Source organism: Chiloscyllium plagiosum, unplaced genomic scaffold (genome assembly GCF_037043375.1).
Source record: "Chiloscyllium plagiosum isolate Xiang-an unplaced genomic scaffold, Cpla_swu_hap1 HiC_scaffold_26, whole genome shotgun sequence".
NCBI classification, from domain to species: domain Eukaryota; kingdom Metazoa; phylum Chordata; class Chondrichthyes; order Orectolobiformes; family Hemiscylliidae; genus Chiloscyllium; species Chiloscyllium plagiosum.
In genome coordinates, this window is record NW_028270164.1 from 17,051,018 (window position 1) to 17,068,374 (window position 17,357).

The 17,357-nt window shown below is 37.0% G+C and overlaps 1 protein-coding gene across 3 annotated transcripts in view; it reads right to left on the reverse strand.

Annotated features, from left to right (window-relative positions):
- Positions 1–798: 798 nt before the first annotated feature.
- ccnd3 (cyclin D3) overlaps positions 799–17,357 on the reverse strand; it is a 307,734-nt gene continuing 291,175 nt past the window's right edge. For all 3 annotated transcript variants that reach the window (XM_087973524.1, XM_087973525.1, XM_043716554.2), the window contains one exon: positions 799–11,305. In XM_087973524.1, coding sequence (XP_087829650.1) covers positions 11,150–11,305 — 156 coding nt within the window. In that variant the 3' untranslated portion in view covers positions 799–11,149. The remainder of the gene's footprint in view (positions 11,306–17,357) is intronic.

Consider the following 17,357-nt stretch of genomic DNA (forward strand, 5'->3'; position numbering starts at 1 on the left):
TGGACACTTAAACAAAACTGCATGTTTTACTACAGCTCATGTTTCCAGGACAATCCATTATTGGCTTCACAGTTTAAATCTTCTGACATGCTTCTTATATAAAGACAGAATGATGCTTCAGTGACAGGACAGGACAACTAGTAAAGAATGACATTTGCACAATAGCAAAATACTTCTGCATATATATTGCATTGCACTGTGTAAACATGCCATGTGATTAAAAGGTAAAGAAGATCTCTTAAATTATCACCCAGAAATTTAAAACAAAACTTCAAAGTTAATTGTAATGTTCACTATTGATCTTCTTCAAATCTACACTTAATGAATGCATTGACCTCTTAACTGAGGTTACTTTATTCATGCTTAGGTTTGTTCCAAATTCACTATGCGTTTTATTGATTAAACTTCTCTTTTGTTCAATGCCATCAGTGTGTAAATCTAAGTTACCAGAAAAACACAGCACTTAGCTTCCTTCTAACCTTATTTTGACGTTCTATTGAACCAGTGGCTGCAATTGTTCATTCTCGGCGGGCTATTACTCATTGAAACCTTTTTGTAGTCTACTTTAAGCCACATTGCTAAAAAAAAAGGCACATGTTGAGTACAAAAGTACACTAAATCTGATGTACTACGGATGTATGCATCCAGAGGTGCGTGGGAGGTGTAAGGCAGTGAAGAGACACCTTGACTGAAACCCAAGTCTCTAGAGCAAGAAACAATGAAGTGAGACTTCAGGTCACTCAGTTTCTAAAAAATTCACGATCTCAAAAATAAAACAAAATACCAGCACACGGTCAGTTTGGAAAAACTGCATTTATTGTTCAGCACCTCTGCCTATGTCTCACAATGATCATACATTGGAATCGTGCAGTCAACTAGGGACGTGACTACACATTCAACTCTTTTGCTTGAGCTTTGATTACATCTTTAGGTTTATCAATGTTAGATGAAAGCCAAATAAACTCTAAAATATACTCATTACCTTTGGTAACAGTAGAAAATTCTAATTGAAATTAACAGAATAGAGGATATTGTATGAACGTTACATTTAAAATAAAGTGATTTCTTCTTTAAAAGTAGCAGACAGTAATTTCACAGAAGTGCAATGCATTTTGGCAAAATCACTCTGTACTTTTACTTAGGTGTTAAGGTGGGATTGTTAGCTAGATTTACTCTTAGAAAAAAAAACTTAACATACTCAGTTGTGCATAAATACAAAATTTTATACACACATCCATATCAGCCACAAAACCTAGGATGACTACAGAAGAGAAAGAATTGTGAAACTGAAGGCTTAACACCCTTTATCTGTGATGCAGCCAAGGCAAACTATTCAAGGGCTGATGTAACCAAATTGGGGCACTGTAACACCAAAATAGCAACAGGCCTCTAAGTCAAAGATAATTTTTCTTTCTACAGATTTCATTTTGATATGCATACCCAATCAGCAACCAGATTTTTGGCTGTTTTTTAAAAAAAATTCTATTGCTAAGATAATGCTGTGAAGAGTACAAAGACAAATCTTAATTAAAGATGTGGTATTCATGACAAACCTAAAGCATTCAATAATGAACAAAAAATACATTTTTTCATTAAGTATAACTGACAAAATATGAATAATGGACTGAAGCATTATAATTATGACAGACAATGTCAAAAAATTAAATCAAACATAAAACTGAATGAAACATTAAAAATATCTTCATTATGCGCCATTGTTATGAACACAAGTGAAAGAAATAGTAACTGGAGAGTTCAAGCCCAATGTGTTCTCTTTAGTCTGTTAAATTTGATAACCCTTCTCAAATCTGCTTTACCTCCTGAAAAGTTTCCATTGCTGAATTAGCAGCAACAGGAGGAAGCATTTCAAACCATTTGGCACTTCAATGACCTTCATCGAACTATTTAAGAATAAAGTTCTCACACTGCTCAATACTCAAGTTGGATAAGGCTACTACTTCAGATAGCGCGGTAACAAACATTTGAATAATGAACAATCGTGGAGCCCCAATTCACTGGGAAAATGTACTGAACAACACAATGAATGAGAAATATAAAATGCCACAAGACGAAGCACTCAAAAATAAATGTTGTTGTACTTGGAGTCAACAGGTGAAGACATTAAAAAAATCTTTCACAACAATGAAGGAAGTCTAAAAACATACACACACAAAGTTTGAGACAATAACGTTATGATCCGCCAAACCCCAGTGCACAATGTGTTTCTCATAGTGGATGGCTAATGGAAATTAGATTCAGCAACTTTTAATGGTGTCCCAAATATTTATTCTTTCCATTGCTTAATACTTATGCATAGAGCTGTGCTAAACCTCTAAGTTTAAATACGATATATGTAAGAGCCCCTTATCAGAGCAGAGAACAACTTGACTGAAGGAGATTTTAATATAATTCTATACGTGACAGTCAGCCTGTCAAGTGTCTACATTTTCATGTTAAAAGCCCAGAGTGACTCTGGAGGAGTGATTTTTAACTGCTCCCTCCTCCACTCCTTGCCCAATAAGCAGCCAAACAAATTAAAACCTGAGGGTGGGCAACTTTCACTTGGGCCTAATAATGGGCTCCTTGCACTGGAAACCCCACAGCCAAAGTGTTGGTTAGCTGAGGCACCGGTTGACTTCCTGCCTCATCGACTACTGTCGCTGCATGGTCCACCTACTTCACAACTGAATGGAATGTATGATTAAAAATGCCCTCGTGTCAGGAGGCATTACGACCAACTCTCGTCTGATTTCACTTCATGCAACGGACCACCTCTTTTCTGCTGAATGCCAAGACTCTGATCATGCAGTTGGGTGGTGCTGTCAATGTAATATTAATGCTTCAGTCCTGCATAACGTTAGAGTATATTTTCCCATAGATAATCTTAAGTAATAATTAAACTATTTTAAAAGAAAAAAAAATTCCAATATTCATCTGTTTCTGGTCTAGCTTGCCCTAGTCCTGCTACATACAGAAATCCTCCTTTAGTCAAGACGACATGGTGATTCGGTTAAGTTGCTTTATAATTGTTGCAGAAGTTACTCTATCATCTGCTAAAGGAGGTGCTCTGGTAGCAGGTTGATAGGGTCATATCTGTGGTCTGCCGTTCTTCCACACTGGTGGATTAAACACACTCATCTAAGCTCTTCCAGATAGATAGGACTGATGTATACATCCTCCTATCCCCTGAACTGGTTGGACAGCCATTGTCAGACTTTAATTGCAACTTACTTAAATTCATCATGTTTTTTGCTGTAGCTTTCTTAGATTTACATCTGATTGTAATAAGGGTTTAAGATTACAAAGGAGAAGAAGTTACTGCAGTGATTACAACATTTAAGGAATTTACATTAAAATGGTCAATATACTTGAGTATAAATCAACATAAAACAAAAGCATTACCCTATAAAAATCCAATTTTTTTCATGTCACAAAACTTCTCTGCACCTAATATCATACTTTGTCTGGTATCCACAAATATGTTTGTCCCCTCTCATAAGTTGTACATTCATGTTAGTTGTTGCTTCATTACTGTAGCTCTGAAATTTCAGTGGAAAGGCTCACCCTTTGTCTTTGTAAATTGTAAATTTGTCTTCTGCTTCATCTATAACATCTTTCGTTACCATCTTGGATCTAAGCAGTTAAGTCATTAGTAAAACATCCTAATGCTGGAAAAACCAGCCAAGCAACAGGTAGACAATGACTATGATTAGGGAGGCATTGATATGGTGCTGCATTTAGTCTTCAGAGACAGAGACATTCAGAGGGAAACCAACCACAAGCAAACGCTAAAATCAGATACAATCCACAGATAAGATGACCATCCCTATTGGTCACATCATAAAGAGAGAACTGAATTTCTAACTTTATATTCAAGTATATACAATAGACACAGATGAATTCCAGGCATAACTACTTTCAAGCACTCATTTGTCATAACTCGAAGCTATAACGATTATTGTCCTCCTGTTAATTATTGTACAATTTCTTTTTGTCACAACTTGTAAAGCAATTTCAACATACTTTTTCTTGTTGTGCATTCAAGTTTTGACAAGCAGTGGAAAAAAAAGCAATTCATTCTTGCATGCTATTTTGATAAAGAATTATTTAATAAAAAAAATTCAAAATATCCTGTTATGTATACCAAAACAGACGACTTAATGCTAGTCAGGTAATGCACTGATAAAAATGACGCAACATTATGACATGCAACGATGTTTGTACACTGAAATAATCTTAAAATATAGTAGATACTACTTAAACATTGAAGATGCAGTGTCGTCTTTTGGTAAAATAAAAGACTGGATGAGTATTCAAATTTCATTGCAGTTACACAGTTAATACTAAATTAAAGCAATTCAAATTTTACAGCTGGCTCACTATTACCACTTTTGTCATCCAAAAATGAGGGAATATTCTTTACTACTTAATCTAATTCCACCCTCAATTTTATGCCATTGACTCTCAAAGGACCAGGTTTCCATAAGTATCAACCACCCTCTCGTGCCTTATCCAAATAGCTATCCTTTTATGTACACATCTTGGCAACAAGTGTTAGCAGTGCATTTAATGAAGGGGAGGTCACCACAGCTGAGCCCAATTCTATTCTCACCTAACCCAACGCATGCAGCACTTCAGCAGGGGCAAGTGAGAACAAGTAGAATATAAGCACTAATCATCTTTCTCCACCGAGGGTAACAGGGCAGTAGCAGGCTACTAAAATAACCCTATTGCCACCAGTACCTTAACCATTATACCAGCAACGTTAGTCAGGGGTTCAGCTCCACAAATTTGTGAACCAGATGTTTTACCTACATCATGCATAACTAGTAAACGGCACATTAGGTACACATCTATGGAAGTATTATAGTGGACTTAAGTATTTTCAAAAACCAAAGTTCAAATCACTAACATTTGTTTTCTGAATGTTCGGAAACACAAGTTAGTTACAGAACAATTGCAATTTCAGAGCAATTGAAATCAAAGCTTTTGGTTTATCTAAGAGTCAGTGAAATGGTTGGAGAATATTACTTTTAAATACAATTCCTGTATTAAGAACAATCCAACCATTTGCTAAAAACTTTGGTCAAGGAGGTATCATTTTTGGACCAGTTATCTCAAACTGTTTTCATCGCCAAAGCACTGTGACCTTCCCTAACTTTACACAATGACGCTTTTACAAACAATACTGTTGCAGGAATTCATTCTACGATCTCAAAAGAAACCATTTGCAACACTCGCTGTAATACATTCAGGATATTTTTGATAGTTTACAAAATGTTAATACCCAAGTGTACGGTACATAATAAATCTGGTGGCACCAAATGAAGAAAAGTAAAGTACCCCATCAAAATGATACCAACAGATGCCCACAATGAATAAGACCAATGGTTTACCTGACCAAAACATTTGCACCAATGCCTATCCCCGAGAAAGGCCTTTCAAAAATGTTTAGCCTTAGGGCATTACAGAATTGTGATCTTTCAAAAGTTGCAAAAAGGATACTGTAAAAACTGTTTAGTTACCTGAGATATTGTAAGTGGAACATCTGCATATAGCAAAGTCTACTGAATTAAGTCAAATTTACATAGGTATTTGAATTAATTAATATTCTTACAATTCCATTTGACTTATGACTTTTAACATAAGCAGCAAAAATGTTGACTTTAAAAAAACATAAAACAATGATTCGTAACCAAATGGACTAGTTATAATTGACCCCAGACCTTGAAACACATGCAAAGAACAGCACATCAGAAATGTTCAATATAGACCATATGCCACCAATAATTAATAAATGTTGATTTAACTCCCACATTTACCATATTGATAATACCCAAGACAATTACAGATCTATCTCAAAGTCTTACTGTACAAACACTACTGATCTTCCTCTCCTTCTGAAAACTACTGCAGCATTCAATATCACTTTGAAAACACAACAGGTTTTCAAACAGATTTGATAATTTAAGTATGGCAATTTTAATAAACTATATCCTTGAGACACCAAGATAGACATTTCACTGTCTCTTGAACCAACAGATACTTTGTTGTACAATCCTGTATATAAAATAATCATAGCAGCAAGATTTATTAAATGACGACTAAAAAACGTAAGACATTGGCCCTTTTAGCAGCGCAAAAAAAGAAAATAATCTTGTTCTGTCAAACCTATTAACATGACAAGTTTCAGATTGTTCAAACTTAGCCTCCTGTAGGCGTGGTCACAGGTACCAATGTCATGAGCCAGAGATTGCTTTAGTTGCTGAATTTTGATACGATTCCTTAAGTTACCACTTCTTAAATCAGCTTCAAGTTTTTTTTAAAAATTGATGACAACCCAGTTCACAAACAGAACTATATACCATGTACGCATTGACTAGCAAAGATAATATATTAAAGGTGCTCCAAATTGAAAGGAGAAAGTGAAGAAATATACAACATTTTTTAAAAAAGAAATTGAAATTGCATGGGCCCCAGAAATTGTGAAACCATCAGTTTTGTCCTCTTTGCATTTCATCACATATATCTATGTTTGATATGGCACAAGTATTTGAGCATTCCTGGAAAAAGGTTTGTCGAAGCTTTTCATTTTGCATTGATCAGGGTAAAATAAATACTAAACATAAAGGGAAAATAGCATTTATGTTGTAGGAAAGTGCTGACTGGTTAGCAAGAGGACTCCTGATTGGTAAAGGTGTTGCCATGGAGAATGTACCAGTTAGATGATGACTGGCAATTAAGTGCCAAGTTATATTTAAAGTTTAAACTAGGAGGTTGGCTGACTGTTTAAGGCATTGCCGTGAGAAATTAACCAGATAACGGCTAAAACATCACAAAATTACTGAAGAGCTTCCACATAGCAAATTAGGCACCAATCTTTTTATTTTAAACTAGAAAATTTAAGATGTTACTAAACATATCAGAACTGTTGTTCAACAGGCTAGAATCTATAGCTTTGACTAGTGTCAGATGTTAATCAAAATAGGAGTAATTAACCCAGGAAGGTATGCACTTTTTAACAGGACACAGGACCTAAATGCATTACTGTTTCACAGGCAGCTTGCCAATGTTACATTTGCACTTAGTGTATATCAAGTCTTTGAAAGCGATGGTTGAGTACACCTTGAGCAGAGATGGGTGTCAGTGGGAAATGTTCCAGTGCCATAAGCACATATTCAAAAATCACACACTGTACTACCCAAATACACAAACCAGGCAAGCCGTAGACAGCACTGGTTAAGAGTGGTGTCTTAATGGTGGCGTGCTGACACACCTGTAACATTTCCAATAATAGGTTATTTGAATATAGATCAACAATCTAAAAGGAGCTGCAAAGTAGGTGATGTATGGCTGCAGCTTAAAATCTCAGCCATAGAGAGAATGTAGCACATTTTCCATTCAACTTGGGTCCAAAACAATTGCTGAGGCAGCATGCAACAGTGTTAGAAGTGACGGGCTCACCATCTTGGCTGTCACTGCAGGTGCAAAAATCTATTAAAGAATCAATTATCTAACAACAGATAGCACCTACAGAGTTATTAGCCAACATTAACTTTTAGTTTGTCAGCATATAGTACTCCTAAAAGCGACTGCACCTTTTTCCAAAAGCAAAAGTTGCATGTAAAACAAAAGTATCGACAGAATAGAAATAAAATTCCATCCTTACATGCAGCTTGGAGCAGGAGGAAATGTTCTCAGGATATTATACAAATATAATTCAGAAGAGATAGAACATCCTGTTATTCAAAGAGCAGGCATAACAGACTTGATTTTTTGGAATGTGGAGACTGAAGGAGTTAAAGACATACAGTTAAGAATCGAAGTGGATTAAATTAACCATGTCATAGCTAGTATAAGCAATTTCACACAATCTAGTTTCTGCCGAAAGATAATTTTCCATGGTAACATAGGCCCTCAAACTCTCACTAAATATCTGGCTATATGAACTATAAAAACAAGAAGGTACTTCAGTTCTCCTGTTAATACCTCTGGTTCCTTTGGGATACTACTGATCACCTACATTATGAGCAAATATTGCAGCACTCAACACAATTAAAAATTGGCAAACAAGAACTTTTCACTAACTGAGGGAATACAGAATGCATAATTACAAAGCAGAGTTAGGAAAAGTAAGTGGCAGCAAATCACTAGATATAATCATTACTGTGATCAATGTCTAACAAACACTTACATGTTTCAGTTTTAGGACATTTTACCAAAGCATCATATGCTTCTTAAAGTTGAGTTCAGCATTATTAAATTATATCTCCAGAAAGATACTGCAGTAAGGGATGGCCAGAAACATCAAGGACATGGCTTAAAACTAGCCCAGAAAAGATCAGATGAAACTGAAAAAAAGTTTGCTCATCACTATTTCATATCATTGAAAAACACCAAAGCACACAAGTAATTTCCTTGGTTGAAATATTGTCTCTTCTGTACAACCTACAGTGAAAAGGATGTTGAGACCATAAAGAGAATGCAGAAGATATTTTCTGAAGAGGATATGAGAGATGATGAGCTTTAGCTATGAGGAAGGTGAAATCTGGAGGTTGCTCAATAAAATAAAGAAAAATTTCCACTAGTCAGTAAGGGGGCAGAAACTAAAAGCTTAGTTTGCAAAATAGAAAGGTTAGGATTTTTTTTTGTAGATGTTTGTTTAGAATCTACCAAAAACAAATATATAATGGAAACAGGTTCAATATGTGTTGAACAGCAATGAAGAAAAACTTAAAAGGAAATTGCAGTAAGTAGGCAGGTCTTCTAGAGGCTACACAAACCTAATTTTACCTTGCACTTATATGAATTGATTTGGGATGATTTTCTGTTCACAGGGTTATATATAAATGCAAATTGTTAGGCTGGATGGTTGCCTCCTTTAGCTGCCAAATTCTATGATGTTACCAACAGTTCCATAAATGTAACCAGTCATGAAAATCAATCCAAAGATTTTTGTATTGAGGGGACTCTGTTTTTAAGCAACTGACCCTGACCTATCACATTTGTTTTTTCATGCACCTACACAGATACATGTACACCTCTAAATTAATTTTATGTACTATACTTCTGATGATTGGAACTGTAAATGAACTTTAATCTACAAATTTAAATAATTATTTATAAATGTGTACTGGAACTGCACCACACTCCTGTTCACCAATAATCCCCTGCGAAATAATAGCCAAATTCTCAAAGCATACAACTGCCTTCAAAAGGAGGGGAATTTCATCAGGAATGACTTAGTACAACATGGGCTGCTCAATACTTTTCCTTTCACTTGATATATTTATACAAGGCAGAAGTCATTCATAAAGTTGAACTTCCTGTAATTAGCTACTGCAAACCCTTTGGCCACTATGCTGCAACTGTGCCTGTACTATTTAGTGCATTTATCTACTTGAATATTTGAGCATGTTATTAACTCCATGAGGTGACCAGTGTCTACTCATTAAGCAAGTGAGACTTTGTAGAGATTGTTCTTTTCATGATTCAGCATGGCTTACTTACAAAAATACAGGCAATGCTTATGGGTGCAGTTCAACAAGTTTCATTAATCTGTAATATAGAACCTGAAGCTCCTCATTCATCCTTAGCTCTCCTCTTTATAGAGGACTTGCCACAGGTTGATATTCTGGAAGCGAACAGCTTTAATTTTGATCTTTTCCAAAGGACTAAATAGACTCTGTGCCAACTAACATCCCCTATAACATCACTGTAGATGAAAAAATGCACTTTATTTTAGAGTAATTTTTGATCTACAGAAAAAAAATTGTAGCTCTGTGCACCCCACTGTCAAGCTGATGTTTTAACAGCTCAGCATAAGTGATGTTATCATAATAATGCTTCAAGAACAATATTGACAAGTCCACTGTAATCTTTACAATAATTAAGTTTTAAAATAGATATGAAGTTTAAAACTGTAAAGATTATAGTGGACTCTCTCAGCCCTCTGATGCTCTTTGTTTATATACCAACACTTCTGGTATCTGTAAAATTGTGTAAAAGTAACTAAATATATTTCATTAGATATAAACCAGTTGGTACATATTCTATTATCAAGAAACCAGCACTCCATTTATATGTATGTGTGCAAGTATATATAATATATATATTTTTAAATAAGGGCTGCATCAGTTTCAAAACTTCCAGCAGAAACATTTTGTATAAAGAATTTGGGTCAACATTGCCTCATTTCTTAATTTCTTGCCACTAGGAGAAACAAATCCAATTTCCTGTTACAGCCCCATTTTAAATATATTATATACAATTAGATCCTTGTACATCATTGTGCAAAGCAGAATTGAAGCCAGATGATTTAACTGGTACATCACAATGTCAATGTCCCAAATGAGAGATTCCCACAAAACAAATAAGGCGTGCTAATTTATACATTATAGAATTCTCTCCTACACTGTGCAAAACAGTCAAAGTCTGTTAAATGGGTCATTACGACATAAACCTGAAACGCCCCATTTATCAGATTGTCTCCATTAAACATTGAGCATGATATGATGCTCAATGATCTCCTCATTAAATGAAAGTCCGTGTTAGTTTTACTTTTTTTGAGGCAAGTGTAAAAATAGCATGTTTTTTTAAATCTTAGGATGGAACTCCAGTTTAGAGGAGACAATCTTCATTTGTCCATAACTTTTTGATTTTTGTTTGAGTGAGACAGAGAGAAAGAGAAATGCTGGATGTTATCAAATATTGTGACTAGTACCAATAAGTTAAAGGTCAAATAATGGCTTTAAAACCAAGTACCTTGCACACTTTTTGAGCTATATCTTTTGGGAAGGCACTAAAAAATAAAATTTAGAAACCAGACCCTTCAATATTTATTATAATTTGACAACCATTCAATTTGGAGCTATATTCATGTTGGCTGGTCAACAAATCACAATCAAGGCTTCAGCTGTAGGGTGGAGGAATTTCACAAGATGATAATCACCATTATATTTCACGTGATCCCAAGTGTGCTTTTCAGCATTTTCACCCTACATGTTTGTACAGAGTTAGCGCTATTTTTTTGTATATACAATAAACGAATGTCTTTTCTTCTATCAAATAGCACTAAGTAGTACTAAAAGAGCATTAGATCTGCATCCAAGGAGTTGCAGTTTCTGTCTCCAAAACTGCACGTGGATGATCACAGGTTGACATCCCTTACGTCTGTAGGAGTGCTGATTTGGTCTGGTTCGTGTACAGTTTTAGAGGACATGTTTTGCTCTTGCTGTTGTTGGGACTGTTTTAAGCTCTCTGCCAGGGCAGCTTCAATCTGTTCTTGGCAAGCCTTCAGGCAGTCCTGGTATAAAAAAGTGACATTAAATGAATAGGTAAATGAGATCACGCATACATCAAAAGAAAATAAAGCTCCAAGTTGATTCAATCTCTCAGAGTTGGAGAGAACAAGATGACAGCCTAATAGACTAGTTCCTTCACTGTGCCTTGCTCAATATCTATCCCCTAACCAACACTGCTGGCCACATTATCTTGGTCATTATCACACTGCAGGGTGGGTGCTTTCCATACACAAACTGACTGTAAAGTTTGAAATGAAAACACATGGGCTGGAGAAACAGCAGTCTGACAGCATCTGTGGCAGAGAGTGTTAATGTTTCAAGTCCAGCATGACTTTTTTTAAGAAAGGTTCTGAAGGGTCATACTGGACTTGGAAAGCTAACTCTATTTCTCCCCCTCTACAGAGCCTTGTTGAGCTTGTCCGCCACTTTGTTTTTAATTCAGATTTCCAGCATCCACAGTATTTTGCTTTAACTTACCTGTAAAGTTTGCTACATTTCAACAGTAACAACATTTCAAGAGTGTCTCATTGGCTGTAAAAAGAGACTGTTGTCCCCCTCCTTGTGGAATATGCCTTTGCAAAGAAGGTATCGAGAGAGACGCAGTGGCTCTTGTCAAGGTTCATTCTGAGAAATTCTAAGTGTACTGTGGCTGTTTACATGGATGAACACAGAGCCAAAACAACTGTCCCTGGAGTACCATCAATTTGACGAAAGATATTCTTTGCTTTACCCAAAATGTGCTGGTCTTCTAATGTAAGGTGCTGTCCTCAAAAGAGTCGCAGACTGGCACATTCCAAAGTTCTGGGACTACATGCTAAGGGACACACTAACCCTTTGGGTAGCTTCTGCAAAGACATAACTGATACAAAGTCGCTACCTAAAACCTTTTGGCCATAGTGCAAGAAGGGACTAGAAATTATAGAACCCCTCTGGCAGTAAGCCTTCCACAAAGATTGTTCTAAATCCAAGTACTGAAAATAGGCACAACAGAGTGAAACAAGTTGTATGAAGAACTTTATATATTGCACCAAATTCCAATTTGAAGTGTTTTGCCCTCAGGTTGGATATCTGACATGGAATGCACTTTGCAAATATTAAGACAGTTACAATTTAATTGAGTGGAACATGCTGGATTTATTGCAATTACTGCAGTTTTTAAGTTGAAATCCTTTTGTAACATTTTTGTTTGTAAAAGACTGAAGGTTCTTTAGGATACCCTAAGGTTGGGAAAAGTGCTACTCAAATGCGAGACTTTCTCATTAAGATACTGCCGTGCTAGATACAGCAGCACTTAGGCTTTTGATGACTGATTGCAAGGGCAAGTAACTAAAACTAGTGCATTGCTCAGCCCCAATAGCGAATTAGAAATCCCAAAATCAAATTAAAATTTCACCATTGTAAAATTATTAAAAAATCAATTTATATTTTATTTTTGAAGTGAGTTAATATGAAGAAATGTATTTAGATTTGATTACCTTCACACAGTCCAAGGTGCTTAAAAACAGACTGTGCAAACAGAAAAATCCAGTACAGAACTGAACTCCAGCCGACAAATTCCTAACAATTTAGGCTTAGCTGCAATGTTAGTGTTTAAAATTAGGTAAAAACAATGACTGCAGATGCTGGAAACCAGATTCTGGATTAGTGGTGCTGGAAGAGCACAGCAGTTCAGGCAGCATGCAAGGAGCTTCGAAATCGATGTTTCGGGCAAAAGCCCTTCATCAGGAATAAAGGCAGTGAGCCTGAAGCGGGGAGAGATAAGCTAGAGGAGTGTTTAAAATTAGACAATGGAGAATACTTAAAGTGCAATGAAACTATTGCTAATATACACATTTAAAGCAGGTAATTCACGTGATCCTAATAATGATGTTGTGTTCTTCATTAGAAGCTGAGATGGAGGTATACAGGGCAGGCACTTTCATGGTGATACAACACAAGTTGAGATCGCAACAGAATAATATCTTAGTTAAGTTTAACTTACACTACCCCTTGTCCTCCAGTCAAGAGTGCTTTTTTCTTCAAACACTACATTTGACAAACAGGCAGAAAACTAGCCACTAGGATACATGAACATCAACTAGCCACAAAAACACATGACCCACTCTCACTAGTGTCTTTACATACAGATGAGGAAGGACACTTCAACCGGGTCAATATATCAATCCTAGGACAAGTCAGAGACACGCACGGGAATTTCTGAAAGCATGCCATTCCAACTGGAACTCTTTCCACAAACACATTAACTTGAATCCAGTTTACCACCCCTTGAGAAAAAGTACAGGAAATGACATCCACAATCCAAGGAAACCTAAACATAAATAAAAAGCGAGCCATACCACCAGCGCTTCACCAGAGGCTCACTGATGATGTTACCGTGTACGGTGACGAAACATCTGAAAACAAACCTTGCAGCTACATCCAGCAAAGCATGATGTCTCAACCCTGTAGTGGCACTGAAGCCTTTATTATGTTATCCTTGATTTCTTGATCCCATTTCTTCATTCTCCATTCTTTCTGACCTGAACCATACAATGAAGCATCCACCTTCGACAGGTCAGCTGGCACTGTAAGAGGCTTTTCTCTTTCTTCTCAGATCAGACACCTTCATCCCACAAAAGACCCTTCTGTCCTGGTAAACCTTGTTTTCCAATCTTCCATGGCCTCACCTGTCTAACCAGTAAGCTTAATAGACTTCCAAGAATTTAGAGTTCCTCCAAATCTTGTCTTTTGAGTGTACATCCATCCCTTTTCTCCATTATTATTGGCCTCATCTTCAGCACCTTCTGAGCCCCTGCTCAGGAATGTCTTTCTTTAATATCTCTAAGGAGGCATGAGAGAAATTTAAAAAAACTGCTCTTTTCACTCAAGCTTTTCATTACCCATACTGATCTCTCCTCCTCTCCAATAGCAGATTTATTCAACATGTTCCTGTGAAGTTCCCTGGGACAATTTTCTACGATAAATTCACACTTAAAATTAGTTATTGGTGTATCCCTCCCTGTCACACGTTCACCTACATAGATATGAATGGTATTCAACTAAGAGTTAAACAGAACAATCTAAAACCATATCACAGACAGAGTATCAGCTTTTGCTGATTCTAGAGTGAGGTGCCCAACCACGAATTTCCCCATTTGGTTCCCACACAAGCTGAACAGCAGCTTGCAAGAAAGTCACTCAATAATTTGGGGAGTGTTTTGATTTCTCAAAGGCAGTGCATTTACCAACTACAGAAACATATTCCCAGCAAAGGTTACTGAATTAGTCTGTGAGAACCACCAAATTTCCCCAGTTTCAGTACCCTACACAGTGTCATGAACCATATCATTTTGCAGGAACATGCATAACAAAAGTAGGTGACCTTTTAAGCTAGGAGTAGGTGGCTGCAGTGGTCACCGAACAAATTTAAATTCGAGTTAACTCAGCTAACATACAAACTCGGTGAAAAGTTTGTACATATAAATTCCATCACAACTGCTACTGTAGAGTTTTTGCACATTCCGCATGTCAAAGTTTACACAGCAACTAAATTGCACAATCACCACAAGAGGAAATCTACAGAGTGGATTTGTTGTATAGATTCTGCTCATATGCTTTAACAACTTATGATTTTATTCTTGGATATTTGTGTTTATTAAGGCGAGGTGGAGCCCAAGGGATAATATTCAAACTTTGCACTCCTCTTTATGGGAAGTTTATATTGGAAATTTAGATACACAATTTTACCCAAGACAAGTGGAACAGGAATGGAACAGCACAACCCCCAACCTCTGCTCTGAGCTTCGAAAGGTGAGCAAAGTCTATGTGAGGGCCAGCTTCAGTTAATGTGCCAAATTCATTAAGTGCAGAGGTCCAAGCTGAGGTCTGTCTTAATGCAAGGGAATACTTTACTTCCAATCACATGAAAATTCCCTTCCCTAGTTGAAGGTCAAGGAGTGAACAACGGAATACTTAAGAGAAAGTGTAAAGGGAAGTCTTTTATTAATAGGAGCAGCTGACATACTGCGTCACAAAGCTCATCTCTGTGAAAGATTGCCAAATTAAGTTTGTGGAAGGGACTCTTACGCCTCACTGCACTAAACAGTCTAGGTCCTCTTCTGACAATGAACATTCCCCTCTACCAGAGGAGCAACTCCTTTATCCAAACACAGTTGACCCAAGGGAGGAGTAATACTTACTTTACAATATAGCAGGCAACTTTCTTGCCAACAAGGGAACATTGTGTTCCAACCCTAACAGTGCTCCATACTTCATTATTGGTACAATGTACTGAAGTGCAAACAGATCATTATTAAAAGCTCAACATAAACTGAATACACCTTAATAAAACAAAGAACATTAACTGGGGCTTTAGTTCCACAAGAAATGATTGTCAAATCAGGAGTGCAGAGTTTCAAAATCATGAGTGGTCTGGACAGAGCAATCAGGAAAAAATGTGGAAGGATCAAGATCCAGAAGATGCCAATTTAAGTAGATTGTCAAATAAAACAACATCGACATGACATAATTGGCTCACACACAGTGGTATGGATCTGGAATGCACTGAGAGTGCACAGTGGAGGCAGATTCAAACATGGCTTTCAAAAATAAATTGCCAAATTACCTTGAGAGGAAAAATTTGCAAGACAACAGAGAAAAGGCAGACGAATGGGATTAGGTGGGTTGCTCATGCAGAGTCAAACTGGATACAATGCACTAAGTGATCTCTCCTCCTGTGCTGTGGTCATTCTAAAAGGTTTTAGAATGAGGCACTTCCATTTCATCCAAAGCTCATTCACTTGACCCTTTGATACTCTGCTCTATTGCCAGCTTCAGGTCATGCCAGAATTGCAGTTCCTTTTGAGTTTTAACCATTTGTGTGGTCTTCATTATTGGGATAACCAACAGAGTGTTAATTTGTGGAACTGCACTTAAGGATCTGCCCTATCGGTCAGGCACTGGATGGCGACTGGTGAAGCTAATTTTCATGCTAGACCCGAACAGGCAATAGCAGTAATGAGATTTTCCTTAAAACAAAAAGACTGAATCGAAGCTCAGCTGTTCCTAGAGCAGTGAGCTAAATCCAGAAATGGGTGGCATCTCTGGTAAGTGGATGCAGAAGTGTTAATGTGGAATATATAATCTTTGGCACAGCACTGCTTTTATGCCACACAGACTAGCCATACACTACGTTCAGTTACTAACAAGGGACTCTTAACTTTCAGCTATTCCATTAAGCGTCAAACAGTGAAAATGGGGCATTTCAGAGTCGAGAATGAAATTTTTCCACTTTGTATAAACCAGGAGAAACTGGTGTATAAATAAAACATTCATTTGCAACTTAAATTATCCAGAGTGATTTACGAAAAGTAAAAATATAATCAGTTTTTCTTTAAAGCCAAGAAAACTTCTTAACGTCCACAAAAACATCAAATCTAGGGCTGCCCATTTTCCCGTCTTTGAGCTGCTATTGCCTTTTGTTGAGTTCTCGGTTTAGCCTTTAAAGGCAGCTTTAAATATAATTAACATATATACGTGGGTAAGGGAATGGTAAGATGCTGTTTCATCACCAACACAATTTTCCACAGTGTGATATCTTCATATGGTGACTGCCAAGAGCTCACTGGAGCCCAAGAATGGTCCCTCCTCCTGCCCTCCCCCAGGAAAGCAAGGGCATGGAAAGGTGAATCGTTCCAGAAGAAACATTCCAAGCCCAATCACCTGACTGTTGTTCTACGAAGGCAAAGGGAACAATGTGACAATACTATGGCTTTAAAGGACTGCGTTTGCTCTTGAGGGGGGTTTGACCTGGTCCACAACAATGCAGAAACTTGCACGGTCAGTCTTGGGGCTGTAGTTGAGCACTTGTGTTGCTGTAGCAACGGTTTAGAATGATAAAGTGGACTACACTTTTGTCTCACTGGTGCCACATTTTTGAAAAAAAAATTGAGGGCAGTCTATTCTCACTAGGAATTTAAAAGAACTGCTTCGAGGTTCAAATTGCAGAGGAAGTGGTGAACTAAAATAGTACCTCCACTACGTCATTACTAAGAATTCTCACCTTCTGCACCAATG